The 16,328-nt window shown below is 45.9% G+C and overlaps 1 protein-coding gene across 1 annotated transcript in view; it reads left to right on the forward strand.

Annotated features, from left to right (window-relative positions):
• Window positions 1-16,328, forward strand: part of Fli1 (Fli-1 proto-oncogene, ETS transcription factor) — a 117,714-nt gene that overhangs the window by 94,227 nt on the left and 7,159 nt on the right. Inside the window, exon 6 of the mRNA XM_075966421.1 lies at window positions 15,490-15,555. Coding sequence (XP_075822536.1) covers window positions 15,490-15,555 — 66 coding nt within the window. The remainder of the gene's footprint in view (window positions 1-15,489; window positions 15,556-16,328) is intronic.

The raw sequence follows: 16,328 nt of genomic DNA on the forward strand, positions 1-16,328 counted from the left end.
TGTCACATTCAAGGTCTCTGAGGGTAAGAAAGGGACCAAAAGTTAGGAAATACTACAGCTAAAGTTCTGTTGGGTACCTTTTATATGACAAGAAATGAGAGGCCATAAAATGTATGGACCCAGCCAAAGTCACACACTAACCTGAAAAATTCCATGACCAGAAACACTTCTGGCCGCAAGCATTTTGTGTAAGAGCGTTTCAGCCTGCACAGGATTATACCTTTCTTATTTGTAATGTTTTAATGACATTAATTTATTTTGTGTGGGGTACGCCATAGCTCGAATGTGGAAGTCAGAGACAACCCATATAGTTCCTTCTACCATGTAAGTTCTAGGGCTTGAACCCAGGTCTTCAGGCTTGAACAGTTAGAGTAGAGTGTGTAGAATGTGTGCATTTGTGTGTGTGCCGCTGGGTGGGTGTGCAGATGTATATTTCCCCCCTATCTCTGTGGTCCAGAGGCAGATGGATGATATGGATATTGTGGGCAGACAGCTGCTTTCTCTCTCCAGTTGTTTTTTAACTGATATCTTTGAAATTCCAGAGTTGATAGTTTGCCTGTTTTCAATCTGACCCTCTTTCAGAGATGTGTTGGCTTTCTTATTTTTGTTTTTATTTATTTATTTATTTTGAGAGACAGGAGGGAGGGAGAGAGAGAGAGAGAGAGAGAGAGAGAGAGAGAGACTGAAAACAAAGAATCCTTGTCTCTAAGCCCTGGCAGGCAGGAAACTCCAATCTCAGGGGAGTCCAGCCAGCCAGCCCGGCCCTGGAGTCAGACTCCAACTCTCTGAATTCAATTTGACAGCTTGTCTGGGACACTTTCTAAGTAACCATTATTCTTCCTTTCTCTAAGTAAAAGAACTGTTATTCCCTTCCACGGGTGTGCTGTGTGCTCTGTTATTGCACACGTGTGGCCACACGGTGACAAGCACACAGGCTCTCAAAATTACTGGAAACAGTTTGCATGTTTGCTAAGACAAGTGTAAATTTGTTCCAGGCTAATGAGCAAAAGATTTGAAGTATTAAAACCGCTTTCCCCCATGAGAAATAGGTAGATTTGGGCTGGGGGACTTCTGTCTTGGCGTTGGGTATGTACACATTACTCTTGTGTGGGTTTTTTTGTAACAAACACACACACACACACACACATCGCCCACTACCACAGCCCTCAGCATAAGTTTGAGTATCTCACTAATCCTCTCACCAAGGAAGGGACTCACCCACACAGTTACATCTGCCTCACACTGCAGACTAACATGTGAGAGGTGACAGCTTAGAGTTCAGAGGAGGTCTGCCGTTCCTGGAAGAAGGCTACACTGGGTCCTTGGGAATTTTGACACTGTCCTGTGAGAAGCTGTGCAGCAACCACCTACTCTTCTAAGATGTTCATATCTGAAACCCAGATTCATCACTGTAGGACCCACATAGGTTTAAGCCCCCGCACCTGCGGACAACTGTGGGGCCTTAGGTGGGAAAGCATTGCCACATAGGATACATTTCCTTCCTCATTTCTGAATGGAATTCTACCTACTCTCAAAGGTTGGACTGACTCCCCAACTTACACCACCCATACCCAGGTACCTACTTGTACCTTCAGAGGCCCAGGCCTCATGGCTTCACCTGGTTCTAGTCTCCTCTGCCCCCTTTCCGGGGAGTTTTGTTTCTACCACTGTTTTTCTAATTTAGCACTCCACAGATTCCAGAGGAAGGATTCTCCTGCTATATGACCAAAGCATGCTGGAGATAGGAACCACTGGATAGGCAGGTGAAAAGTGGGCCTTCACTCACTCCCCAAAGATCCCATTTCTAGTTGGGAGACTGGTGGTTTGGCTGCATTGCCTGTGGGAACTGCTGGGTGTGGCCTCCCCTCTTCTCTGCTCTCCTCTGCTCCCCTCTCCCCTAGCTTTGACTTCCACTTCCTGTGATCCCCTCTGAAGCTGTGATTGGTCCCATCCCAAAGTAACAAGGGAGGAAGTCTCAACATGCAGATGTCCATGCTAAGGAACTAATGATCTTTTCGTCTTTTGGGCCCAGATGCTGCGTTGTATTTTATCAGCCACTCCCCCTCCACACACGCTTCTCAGTCTGTGCCCATGCAGAAGGGAGCCAAGGAAAGAATGACTCCCCAGGAAAAATGCTTTTCTTCTCTCCTCAACATTCCTGTTTCTATATTTTTATACTCCCCCTTTGTAACATTTATAACATATATTTATTAAATACCTTATTTGCAGCAATTTTGCTATCTATATCATAAAACCTTATTAACTTAGTATTATCATTGTTCATGTTTTATATATGGGGAGCCCAAATCAACACGCTGGTTTGACGCGAAGCAGATCTGTCCTCACCATTCCCCCTAATGCGCAAAACAATCCCACACCAGTTAGGATTTAAAGGGGTATTTTGGGGGGGGGGGTAAAACTCACGAAACACCAACTGTCAGAAAAGGAGTCTAGTCCCTAGAGCAGGAGCTGGAACCAAGCACAGGAACCAAGAGAGCAGGCCTACCTACGCTTGCCGCTCTTTTTTAAAGATAAATAGACCACCCCCCAGTGGGTTGGTATTTTAGCAGCTATTGGCTGAAGGAGCGGAAGGTCCTCCCGCAGCACCCCACCCCCCACCAGCCAGGGCAGAGAAAAGGCTCTGAATTTTCCTTTAGTGTTTCCATTCCGCTATGTCTCCATTATTATTGGTGCTGTGATCAAAGCCTTGACAAAAGCAGCTTGTGGAAGAAAGGGTTTCTTCAGGTTCACAGTTTAGTATTAATCGTGGTGGGGAGGTCCTGGAGGTAGGAGCTTAAGGCAATTGGTCACAATGCACCCAGTCAGGAAGCAGAGAGCAATGGTTGCTCTGCTCAGCTCCCTTCTCTCTTTAATCCAGTCCAGGATCCAAGCCTAGGGAATGGCGCCACCCACTTCCATCACAATAAACTTAATCAAGGTAGTTCCTCACAGCCTGGCCTGTGATATCTGCTTGATCTTGTCAACCTGACATGATCAGCCATCACACAATGCCGAAAGACCCATTCCTCAGGAAGGTGGGGTTGCGTACTTTTTAAATCTACGTGGCTATATTAATTCTTACAATGGTCCAAAAATTCTCAGTTTTCTCTGTGTTCCAAGAGGCGTGTTAGTTTGTTTCACAAAGCTTTCCATAGCGGAGTGCTGGGTCCTTGAACTAGTAGCTCCCGTTGTTTCTGCAATGCTGCCCTCACCTTCAGAGCCCACACTTTATAATTTACATAATGGTACATATAGCTTTGTGAGCCCAATATTTCACTCAAGAGAAATGAAAAATAATGAGCTTTCATAAAAGATGCATTATGCTGAGTAACATTATTACCAAGCATTGCAATCAATTTAATCTGAAAAATGGGAGTGAAATGTGGACAGTGGTCCAGGAAATCAGGTTTTATGGTTCTCCTTGGATGAGATGCACATCAACAAGACCTGCCAGGATGCTACCTCACCTAGACTGCTCTGTCCATCAACAAGACCTGCCAGGATGCTGCCTTGACACTCCTCTGTCCATTAACAAGAAATGCCAGGATGATGCTACCTCACCTAGACTCCTCTCTACATTTGAGCTTGCCTGTATTAGGGAACAGAGGAAATGAGTTGCAGCTGGGTGGCGGGTCCTTAGAATTGAAGGCTTCCATTGTTTCTGCAGTGCTATCCCCAATCCACCTTCTCCTTAAGAGCCTACACTTTATTCCTACATTTAATGATGACCTTAGCCTATTGGTTTACACTACAGGGTTTTCCTCTTGTCCCTGGGCCAGGAGACACCACCCCCTCAGGTCATTTCAAGCACCTCAGGAGTTCTCATTTAGATCTACCTGCCTTCCTTGCATCTGTCTTTGCTATATACCTATCAGAGCTGCTCTTAGATGCTTCCTGGAGAAATAAAGGAGGCTGCAGGTACCCATGTTTCTGGCAATGCTAAGAAAATGCATGTAACTTGGTGCATTTTTTATTAAAGAAAAAAACATGATTTCTGTAAGCACTTGAGACAGGGGGCAAAGGTACAAGGCTAAGGGCAAGTATCTGTGGGTAATGACATCCTGGGTAGCTTTCCAACCTGACTCAGTTTCCTCCTGTTCCTCCCACACTGGCAGGCTGGGGCCTCCTGACTGTGGGTGCTCTGTGGCTGAAGTTCCAACCCTGACACAAATTTCTCAGTGGCAATTCACACTTGTTAATTCATCTCTAGCCTGGCTGTTGCTATATTTGTCCTGCCATCTCTATCAAGTTTCTCTTTGATTTAGAGATCTGTCTCACTCCGCACAATGAAGTTAAAAGTCAGAACAAAATTGATCTTAGATAATTAACACCTTCACCATGTGGTCTGGTTTGTGATGAAAACTAAAAGCAGTTCAGTTGACTGAAGAAGGGACTCAAGTTAACTGGCAAGAAAAGGAAGATTGTCTACAAGTGGTAGCTGGTGGCTACCTCAACACAGAGTAGCCCAGAGGTGCTTGTCTTTCCCAATATACTGGTTTAGATATCCCAGGCTTGTTTAGGGGCAGTGGCCTCAGTAAAGTGCAGCTAACCTTTCATATCCAGGGCTCCCACATCGGCGGCTTCAACCAACCATTGATGGATAGGCGTGCATCCCATTGAACAATCAAGTTTCTTGTCATTTTCTAAAAAGCATAGGATTACAATGATTTACAAAGTGTCAGATATTATAGGTGATTTTTAGAGACTTTTGCAGTGGTACAGTGGGGTTTTGTGCCTTATTTATACGGTGATGTGTGTGCATCGAAGTGATACCCAAGTTGTGAGGCAGTGTAATGAAATGACTGGTAATCTATAGGAGGATGAGTGTGGGTTCTACCATAGTATTGCATCATTTTATAAAGAATTTTCAGGTTGGAGAGATGGCTCAGTCATTAAAGGGTAGGCTAACAACCAAAGTAAAGAATGAGCATCTGGGGGTTTTGGTGTGTGATAAAAACACAAGTCACGCTCAGATACAAAGAAAAAACTATAATTACAAAACCCTTAATTTTCTCCATGCTTCTTTCTATCTAATATCTGTCTATCACCTATCTATCTATCTATCTATCTCTTTCTCTATCTGTGTATATATATATATATATATATATATATATATATATATATATATATATATATATATATGGCTCTGTCTTTTTCTCCATATGGAGAGGACAAAGAGACAGAAGCACAGGGAAGTCCCTCTTGAGACAGATAAAAAGAGTGCATCTTCTAGTTAACAAACCGTGCTCTAAGTAGCATCCTTTGTTATTTTCACATAAAGATCTTTTCTGAGCACATTTATAGATGCAAAAATTTCCTCTCTTCAGAGAAGACTCAATGGAAGATCACAAAAAGCTCATTTCTCTTGAAGGAAAAGAGGATAAAATCTTTGACGAAGAGACTCTGGGGCTGGAAAAGGAGTGTGAGGGACTTGTCCTCTCTCTCAGGGATCAGTAGGTCCCACGAAGGAAGATTGAGAGCCTCTCCTGTCCCTTTAGTGCTGTTTGAATTCCTGTCAGGCATAAGCTAAAGAGAGAATAATAATATTTAGTAGGATAATTACTTACATGTCAAAATCCAACAAACCTTCAAAGCCCAAATCAACCGTACCTGGCATAGAGTGTGTTTGCCTTACTTCTACACATGGAGTCTCTTCCCTGAGCCCCACATCCTCACGCTATTTCTGGACTTAATTACAGATTACCTTGTCATCCCTAATTGTGAGCTTTGTCCAGTATTCTTTCCTCCCAGCCTGTAGATTTTCAGTAAATAACATTGACAACTGATGGATTCGCTGGGAAAGAAAAATCTAGTCTTTTTCAATTGAGTTAAATATTTACTCAGTCTTACTCCACAAAAAGAAGAAACCAGAAGAAATTAGCTTAGTTAACACACTAAAAATTAATTCCTTAGCCCCTATGAATAAACCTGGGAAAGAGGGATTTGGGGAAATGGCTCACTGGGAAAAGTACTGCGCAGACATGAAGACTTAAGGTCAGGCCCCAAGTACTCACATTTAACAAACAAACAAAAACAGGCAAGGTGGCATGCATCTGCAATTCCAGCCTGGGAATAGAGACAGCTGGAACCTGGGGGCTCACTAGTCACTGACCAGACAGTGAACTTCAGGTTCAGGGAATGACCATGTCCCCAAATAATAACACTAATGCTACTAAATGCTACTAATAGAGGCAGATACTCACGCCCACCCTTCACATGCCCATACCAAGGTGGGTACACTAACACACACACACACACACACACACATGCACGCACGCACGCACACACAGTCGCAGAAAAGATTAACTAGAATTCCAAAGCACACCTTGGAGGATGTGAAACCTTTCTGTACATGTGAACTCATCCATTCTCCAATGATCATTGTGCGGATTAAATATACTGTTAGCTCTTACGAAGTCTGAAATCTACAAATAAACAATGGTTTCCCACAAGAATATCCCTTTCATGAACTGAAGTCAGAGAGGTGAAGTTACTCGCCTGGGTTCACACAGCACAGAGCTGATGAGATGGAAAGTGGAAGACAGAGGTGGAGCCTCCAAATCCTGAGTTCTTCCCCTTGGTAGTAAGTAGTTCTACTGTCTGGGGGAAATGTGATTGTTTCCCCCAGAATATCTTTAAAGCATTAAATGACATCCCAAAATCCCAACAGTCCAGTGCTTGGTAAGATTCAGCTATCATTCTTCCAAAGAGACAAAAAAGCTGTTCTTGGTATAATTTTGAAAAATCTGCGAGCCTCAAAAGTGTTAGCTTGCTTGCACGGGCATTCAGCAGGACTGCCCAATAGCCTAGATCACTTGAAAGAAAGTTGGTTTTTGATACTCTGAGTCATATTTTCAATTTCTATTAAAATTCTTACGTGGCTACATATGCTGTCTCCCAGCTTTGGACCTTGGGTCCTATGCTCATTTGCATGTCTGGCTTAGATCATGTCTGGGGTCCCTTAAAGTCTGAAACAGGGCCTCCCATTCTGTGATAGAGTAGGACCACAGTCTACTACCAAAACTGGGATCATTTTCTCAGATACGCAGAGGTAAGATTCCATGTTTGGCATGGCCTGCTCACCTACCAGGTCAGAGCAAAGCAATGTCGTTTCCTTTAGCTTGAATTGACCTGTCTTCTTTCCCCATGACGTCTCCAAAGATCTGTCCTTCCCTGGAAACCAAGTTAGCTCTTTAGCTGTCTGTCAAAAGGCCAGTCTCGGGAAATGTTGACTAGCCATAGTAAGTCACAGATTAGGGAATGGGCCCAAAGCTGAATAAGCAGAAAGCAGCTGACTGTTTAACTTCTACTCACCCTTTTCTGTCCCTCATCCAAACAGTGAAAAGACCCTGTAGGGTTTTTAATGTTACTGCCCTCCAACATCAAGCAACTCCCACTAGATGTGAACTAACAAAAAGGAACTGAGTGTCCTGGAAGTCTTTGCTCTCCACAGAAGACAGTCTAAGTGCTGGTCAGAGGGAGCTATGGTGCTACAGAAAGCTCACGTTAGACAGTCCAAATCTTTGCTCAAATTATATGTTTTCAGTGAGGCCATTGTACCCAGCACTGCCCTCCTCCCCTGGCCTGCTTTGCTGCATCACATCCAGCACCTTCTTCTAATCTACTGCAGTGTTTACTATTTGTTTTTAATTAAGCTACACAGAGCAAGGGTGTTTGCCTTGTCGATGTTGTATTCTAGACACATAAATGCATCTGGCAACAGAGCAGACAATCAATAAAACTTTGATAAGTGAATGAATGTGCAGTGGGATGTGTGCATTAAATCCAGTGAGCTAGTACAGGGGTGGAACAGGAGGGGACAACGGTGACAAAAATCCAGTCCCTCTGCTGTAGAGATCACCTAGCTAGTGAGGTGTCTTACTTGAGAAAGACACCGGACTAGCCAGCAAGGTATCATGCTTAAGAATGATACTGGACGGTTGAGCACACAAGGAGCGGTAAACACATAACAAGTGACCAGTGAGTCTTGACTTGGAGGACTTGGAAGAAAGGCATGCAAAAGTCAAATGATAGGGCATCTTATGGGCAGAGTGGCCTCTCTGCAGAACCAGGGGGCCAAACATAAACAACATTTCACTACCTAAGTGAGCTGTTATGTTTTCCTTTTTCCTATCTGGAATCCTCTTAATCCTGAGGTCCATCTGACCAAAGAAGTATGCAATTTAGTTGTGTCTACACGACCCAGTGTGGACGGGAATTTTGGCAAACACCCAATTCATCTAGTCAGTCTGAATTCCTATTCCACATGCGTCCCCAAGCTCCACTTTGAGGCCTTATCAAAATAAACAGTCCATTCCGACATCTGCGCCATTTAGACAGAAAGCCCACAGGGCAGAGAAAAAGAAGGACCCAGGCTCTGCAGACTGCCTTGTGGGATGGTGGTGAGGCTGTGCCCAGAACCGGTGCCCCTTACTTTGTCAAACTTGTTGTATTTCAAAGCCAACATTTCTTTCCAGCATTTTCCTCACGTGTCTTCTTTTCCCTCTGCACATAGAATATTTTAAACACTACCTCCATTGTGCTCTATGAAGCGGGGCTGGACCTGAGGCTGAGGGACTGTTTGAATTCCAGGACAAGATCTTTGAGAAAAGGATATGTGAGCCAGGATGTTTTCTCTTGCGTCTATGAGTTCCAAGCTAGAGCAAAGGCTGCCCTTTTTACCTCCCTCTTTCTGCAGTCTTGGGGGATGCCAAAGATCTCCTGTAGCTCCATGGAACAAAAATGCCACAGAAGGGAAGGCTGGGTGAGCCTTAGAGAATTGATTAAATGAGGAGGGGACTCACCTTGAGTCTCAGGACGAATTAAACCGGAACCTAGACAGCCCACAGTCATGGAAGAAGCAAAAGCTGATCATGCCTAGCTTCTGCCCATCTCTGTGTTCCGAGATCATGTTTCTCAAACCAGGGTTCTGGCGGATCCATCTCTTCCTCTGGAAGAAAATCACATCTTGAATCACTGTCCAAGGGCACCAGGCCCTTTGGGACTCTTGGGCTTCTCTTCCTTCTCAAGGCCTTCCTGAATGAGCTTTGTGACCGCCTTTGACTGTGGTGATAAAGGCAAGATGGAAAAAACGATGTGTCTGTCATGTACATTTTAAAATTCCCTTTTATGGAAAACACAGTCGATCCTCACAGCGAGTTTGTAAGGCATTTGTTGTCTTGCTTCCCCCACCACCACCACCAGACAGGGTTTCTCTGTAAAGACCTGGCTATGCTGGAACTCGTTCTGTGGACCAGAGATTTCTTTGCCTCTACCTCCTGAGTACTATGAATAAAAGAGTGCACTACCACCACCAGGCTTATCATTCTGATTTTTGGAGAAGCAGAAATTGAAGTTCAAAAAGACAGACTACCATGACCAAAGAACTCAAATGAATAGGGACATAGCTGAGATTAGACTTCAGCTGACCCCAGAAATCACCATGAGACTCTAGTAAGAAAGGGCATCCCCAGGACAGAGCCCTGAACTCTGCTTAGACTGTACATATTCTGGGTTAGTGACCTTTGCAGTGGACTTAAAGTAGGACTCAGGCCAGTAGGTCAGACAAGAGCAGGTCAGGACTCCTGTGAACAGAGGCATCATAGAGGTGGTTGAAGTTGAGATGCTGGTCCTGAGTTGTAAACCAGGGATTCAGCAAGCAAAGCTGGCTTTTGCAGGAGGGGTTCAGCCCAAAGAAGAGTCCATTGCAGAGAATCCCAGTCAGGTTGGTGGTCAGAAGAGCTACCTCTATAGACATAGAAACTACTAGAAGCACAAGACCTCAGACAGAGAACCAGCTGAGAAGGTCACATAGGCACATGCCCCCAAACAAAGACCACGCCTTACCTATTGGACTCTCTGATTACCCCGAGAAATTGGCAAGCAGATCCAGGTTTTCCAAGCATAAACAGCATGGAGACTGCCAGCCCTGCCCAACAAAAACCAGAAATTCAATGAGAAGTTTCAAGGAAAGTGCATCCTTTTCCACCAAGTCATAGAGAGCAGGGCCCAGTGGAGTAAAGGACCAAAAGAGAGGCTTCTGTGTGTGCTGCTGGTGGCTGGGAATGATGTCATGACCGAGTAAAGAGCTGTGTAGAGTCTGAAGCACCTGGGCCTCAGACAGTTGACTGCAGGCATCAGAGCAGAAAACAAGGTCTTTCCAGAGATGAATGCCATATTTCCAGGGCTGATTTAACACCGCTATGTCTATGCCATGGTCAAAGCCAGCAAAAGCCTTCCCCCTCCAACAGGGCTCGGAGCTCATATTACTCTACCCTGGGAGGATGTCTTGGAATCTAAGAGGCCATTTAATGTCGCATTCAGCCACACTGAGCATTGCATAATGGAGAAACTGTTCAGGGCGCCATAGATGGGAAGCTGAATTATCCACAATGACTGGCAAAGTCCAGAATCCCCGGCATGAGGCCCAGGTCTCTTTGCTTTGGCGAAACCTGGCCTCGGGACTGCCTGAAACCAGAAACCTTAGGCAAAGCCCACTGGTGGCTGCCCAGCCAAGAGAACACAATAGGGTTTGTCATCTCAGTGCCCCTTAAATCCAGGGGGTGTCAGCCTTCCCTGGAGCAGAAAGGGAGTTTGTCAGAATTAGGGCATCATTTTCTGCTGATAAAGCCATCTGCCACCACAGAGAAGGCCCAAGAGTGTCACTCGGGGGTTGGCCTGAACTGTCACATTTTTGACACCGAGTCTTTGGCCACCTCAAATTTTTCTTCTCCAAAGCCAGCTGTCAAGACACAGACTCCATGTGCCACATGTGTGGCATCTGTTTGTGTGCCTTCCGCTGCTTGTAAGAGGAGTCTGCACTCACTGGCCCTGGCCATTCCCAGGCAGCACCAGGCTCTGGGGCCAGGGTGTTTGTAGGAAGCTGTGCAGCAGTCTTGCGCCCTGCTCCAGCCTTTCCGTGTTAGTTGCAGAGATGCCTGTCTGTGTGTCTGGCACTAGGGCTGACTACATTGCGACATTTCCACTTGGAGGACATTTAGTAGGAGAAAACAATCGCTCGTTTTAGTGATACCATTGCCCTGTTTAACAACGGGAGCAGTTCTGATAAATGCCATTTCAGGTATATATATATATATATATATATCAGAATGTACTTCGATTGTGATGGCTTCACAAGACAATATGACCTTAAAGGACCACCATCCTATGGGCTGTCCCCTGCTGATCCAGGCGCATAAACGAGCGATACCCAGCTCCTGATTGTCCCTGGAGGGCACACTTTCAGCTTCCACTTCAGAATCGGTGGACCACTGCCCAGACAGTGTTGACATAGTCTATAATCCCCACACCACAGGCCTAAATTATCTGGAGACCTCATTCAGGGGGGTAAGTCTTGGATTCTTTTCCGCTAGTGGACAACAACAGGGGTTGTGCGTATTTAACAAGGAGAAGACATTGTCTATCTAGTCATTCGTTCCGTCCACAACACCATTGCAAGGCCACGGTCTCACTGTCGCCGCACACTCCGAACCATGAAAGCCCCCCCAGCCCCTTGAGGCCCTGATACCAACAACAAACACGAATTGATGAATGATGAGGTAATAGGGAGGAAATGGGAAAGGGGGGAGGGTAAAAAGGATAGAGAGAAATGGGTGGGGGTGTCCTTGACAAACAGGTCAGCCCCTTTCTGCTCCAAGTGTTTTCAGATGTGTGACAGTGGTGCGGGTCTTGGACCTGATGATACCTTTTTTTCAAAGTTCTGAGTCATGCTGGTTCCTGTGCTGTGTTGACTTGAACATCTCACTTCTTCTCCAAGACTCTCTGTTCTGCAAACATCCAAGGCAGATAGACAGATGCTCTTGGCTGGCTTTTCCCATCTTGATACTTCACTCTCAAAGCACCAGTTTTAATTCAGTCCTACATGAGGGAGATGCCTCCTGTACCCTAGCCCCTTCATGGGGCATTTACTGGACTGTGTAGTGAGTGGGCACTGGCTGTGCTTCGCAGACTTGGGGGCCAGGGAAAGGATTTCCACGTCTGTAGAGAGGAATAAGAAGGCAGACAGGAGGCAAGTCCATGTTTTTCACGTCTGATTCCCTTGACGGGGCCACATATTGGCTGAAGATGCCCGCAGATGCCTCAGCTGCTTGGTGCTCTGTGAACTTCAGAGGGAGAGCACTGCACAGGCTGATGGTGGAGTAGCCTTGCGTCAGAACTCCTCTGTTTTCACCTAGGGCAGGGCTGAGTAATTGGTTGAATTGCTAGGCTTTGACACAAGACATGCTCGTGGGAGCTCACGTCCCCCACCCCCGTGGTCTGCCGAATCTTAGAAAAGACGGACTGCCAAGCCCTTCCTCGAGCTTCAACTTCAAAATGTTTAGTTACCGAAGAATGTGGTGACAACCCAGAAAATTCATTCCTATGTTCTGGAACTTTTGTCCACTTGCTCTGTCCTGAGAACTAGAATAAAATAGTACAAGGAAAGGTGACAAGAAGTTGATGGTAACTGCAGCCACCGCCCTGAATGGACTGAAAAAGCAATTATTCTGAACAGCTACGGAACAGCTTTCTGAGACAAGCGCAGGTTGGAAACGTTAAGACAGATTTTCGCGGCGCTTCAGACTTCAGATGTCATACACCAGCTCCTGTAACTTAGTGGGGGGGGGGGCCTCTCCTTTTTACTTCTGTCCTGGATAGTTTTATGTCAACTTGGCCTAAGCTAGAGTCATCTGAAAGGAGGAAACCTTGGTTGAGAAAATGCCTGCTTACGATCCAGTTGTAAGGGATTTTCTCAGTTAGTGATCAATGGGGAGGATCCTGCACACTCTGAGTGGTGACACCTCTGGACTCGCGGTCCTGCGTTCTTTAAGAAAGCAGGCTGGGCAAGTCATGTTCAGCAAGCCAGTAAGCAGCACTCCTTCACGGCCTCTGCATCAGTTCCTGCCTCCAGGTTCCTGCCCTGCTTGAGGGTCTGTCTTAAAGTCCCTCGGTGATGGACTATGACCTGGAAGTGTAAGCCGAAATAAACCCCTTTCTCCCCAACTTGTTTGGTCATAGCGTTTCATTGCACCAACAGTAACCCTATAAAAGACACTCACATTCATCACTTTCAATTTCCCTTTCTCTTCTGTCCCTCTAGCCCGGCTTCCACCTCTTAGGTCCTCTGTGCATTCCACACAATCTTTACAGTCTATTTTCTCAATGTCTCTATACACTGGGAACCTCCCTGGATCCTATTGTTTGAATCATGAAGGCCACAGAGATGCTGCTGGCTTAGCTCCTACAAGGTCCTGAACGATCACACAACCCTCTCTTCCTGGTCCTTTTCTTCTCTCCCGCCACATCCCAATGTGCCATCCACACCCACAGCCTCACACCACCCACCTCTGTCTCTGGCTGTGTGGCTCACTCCCCACTTCCAGACAGGTCTCCTTCAAGTCCCAAGGGCTCCCGATGCTACCTACCTTTTCCATCTTTGGCACATGATGACAATCCCTGACTATTTTAGGGAATGTGTCATGTCTACATGGAAGGATCTTATTCTATATGGCTGGCTTTCCCTAGCACTTCATGTACATGACACAGTACACAAAGTTGGTCCCAAATCAGTGACAGGAGGTGAAGCCAGCAACCTGTTCCTGACCAAAGAAACACTTAGTTGACTCTCCGGTTACCTGTGGCTCATCTTAAAGCTACAGACAGTCCTTGGGACTCCACAGACCCCCCTCAGAGAGTTCATAAAGTCATCAGCCTCATTCCAAGCTCAGAACCACTGCTTGTTGGCTTACCGTGTGCTTGTTTGGAAGCAAGAAGAATTTGTTTTCAGAAAATAAAGAAAAAAGTAGGTCAAGAATAAAACCTACAACTTGAAGGAGTTGAGTTGTGTCTCCTCGTCCTGGTCCCCGCAGCCCTCTCCAGCCGCACCCCCCTCGTGTTCTGTTTTGCTTTCTGTGCCAATTGCTAAAGACTATAATTTTAAAAACTGAACTGACTTTTCCAGAGCCATGAGGAATGTGCATGTGCACATGGATTTTTCCACAAGGACACTTCCTGTCTTTTGGTTCCTCTTAGCCAGTAGTAGTGAAGCCAGGCAATCAGATGTATCTACCCATCCATCCATCCATCCACCCATCCATCATTCACCCATCCATCCATCAGTCCTCCCAGCCCTTATTCTAATTTGCCTGAGAGGCTCAGGACAGGCCAAAGGGGATGGTTTGTGCTGTGCCCTGTCAGACAGTTGTTTGAGGAAGTTTGTGTTCCATTGATTTCGATGGATTTTATGGTTTCTTTGTTGTTCAGGGAAAGACTTTCAGAGTCATTATTCGGTATCCTTTACCTTCCTACTAGGCCTGTGCCATGTCACAGGGGTACTAACACAATGAGAAAGGAAATGGGGACTGTTTCTAGGCAGTTACTTAAGCAATTTCTGGACATGGTTGTGGAACCAGGAAAGTTGAGTATAACAAAGTTGAGGGTCCGTATAGTACCAGCCTCTCCTAGCTGGGACATCTCTGTCTGCTTATTCCCTGCCCAGCCCTAATACTAGCCTCTCCTAGCTGGGACATCTCTGTCTGCTCATTCCCTGCCCAGCCCTGGTACTAGCCTCTCCTAGCTGGGACATCTCTGTCTGTTCATTCCCTACCCAGCCCTGGTACCAGCCTCTCCTAGCTGGGACATCTCTGTCTGCTCATTCCCTGCCCAGCCCTGATACTAGCCTCTCCTAGCTGGGACATCTCTGTCTGCTCATTCCCTGCCCAGCCCTGGTTCTAGCCTCTCCTAGCTGGGACATCTCGTCTTCTCATTCCCTACTCAGCCCTAGTTCTAGCTATCCCTCTGACCTTTCCTCTTTCTGTGTGGCTGTCACACCAGGACCCTTTCCTGAAATGTCTGAGAGGCTGTGGGCAGCCTAGAGTGCGGGCACACCTCTGGGTCATTCTATAGCACTGGTGTCATGAGGTGATGCTGGAGCTGGCCTTCCAGGAGCATCATGGCCAGGGAGCCTTTCATATGGACACCACTCCTCCGCTCTTCAGAGCTGCCCAAGATCCTTACTAGTCATCTTTGAACAGGTTTTCCCCCTTATTTCATGGTAATTTATATTTTTAGGAAATCTTACAAGGTAGCTGGCAGATATTCTCACCTGCTTATGAGCATAAGCCCATCAGGCAGATAATTCATATAAAATTTTTTTCATAAAAAGAAGGATCAGGGAAGTCTGTGATCCATCCCACATCTCACAAAGAATAGTGACAGGGACAGAATTTGAGCCAATCCTCCAACTTCAAGTTCGGGATCCTTCCTACTGCTTCAGCTCTCGGATAAGATGAGTCTCAAAATTAGAGCTAATGTGTTTTCTCTCAGCCAACCCCCAGTTTTCAGGGAAGAGCATCCTTCAGGGATTTGGTGGTTCTTAGCAAGCGATTGCCGAAATAATTTTAGCCTCTTCTGATCACCGAGAGAGCATCTTCATATAGCCTTCCTGCATCAGTCAAAGCTAATGCACCCCTATTTGTTATTTCTCAACAGACCCTTCTTATGACTCAGTCAGGAGAGGAGGATGGAGCAATACTATGAACTCTGGCATCAACAAAAGTAAGTAAACAGTGAACCATTCTATGGGAGAGAAATACTTCCTGGGAGCCGGAAGTTGAGGGGCGGGAATAGGGCTGTGAGACACACACTAGGAACAAGCATTTGTCTCCCTGCTGTCCAATTAGCTATCAGTCTGACTCTGCAGGGGCTGTTCAGACTTCTGAGGTTTGTTTTGCTGCTCTTGGGTTTAGAGCTTAGAAAGTTTGAAGGTTTCTTGGGACAAGTTGATTCGTAAAGGAAGAGTGACTGGTCTGGATTTTGTTATTTCAGACAAGACAATGAACCTCTAGGACTTGGATTCTCCCCTTGACAAGGCTTAGTCATGCCAATGCTCCTAGCCCCAGTTAGAGGGACTGGCACAAAGGCGAAAACATGAGGAGATGCTATGTGTCAAAAACGTTAGTTTATCCAACGAGGATGAGATGAAGGTTTGTTGAAACCCACCCAGTATCTCCCATTACAGGGGTAGTGAAGGAGGATGAATCAGTCCTCAGCCAATGTGTCTATATTATTGTTCACAAGAAGTAAAACTGCTGGGAAATAAAAAGGAGGTAAAGGAAATTAGTTTAAGAATGAGACTGTGCTTGTACAAGCAATAACCAGTATCTATCTCAGTGACGAGTATGCATGCGTTTCCATTCTGCATGCAGCATGTGACCCTGGGGACACACGAAGATGAGCCAGGCATGGACCAGATATTTAGGCAGGCGAGAGAAATCACACACAGACATAACTATTTTCATCTGGGTGGTGGGAAGGAATGCCCGTGCACC

The sequence above is a fragment of the Microtus pennsylvanicus genome, chromosome 3 (assembly GCF_037038515.1).
Source record: "Microtus pennsylvanicus isolate mMicPen1 chromosome 3, mMicPen1.hap1, whole genome shotgun sequence".
In the NCBI taxonomy this organism is placed as follows: domain Eukaryota; kingdom Metazoa; phylum Chordata; class Mammalia; order Rodentia; family Cricetidae; genus Microtus; species Microtus pennsylvanicus.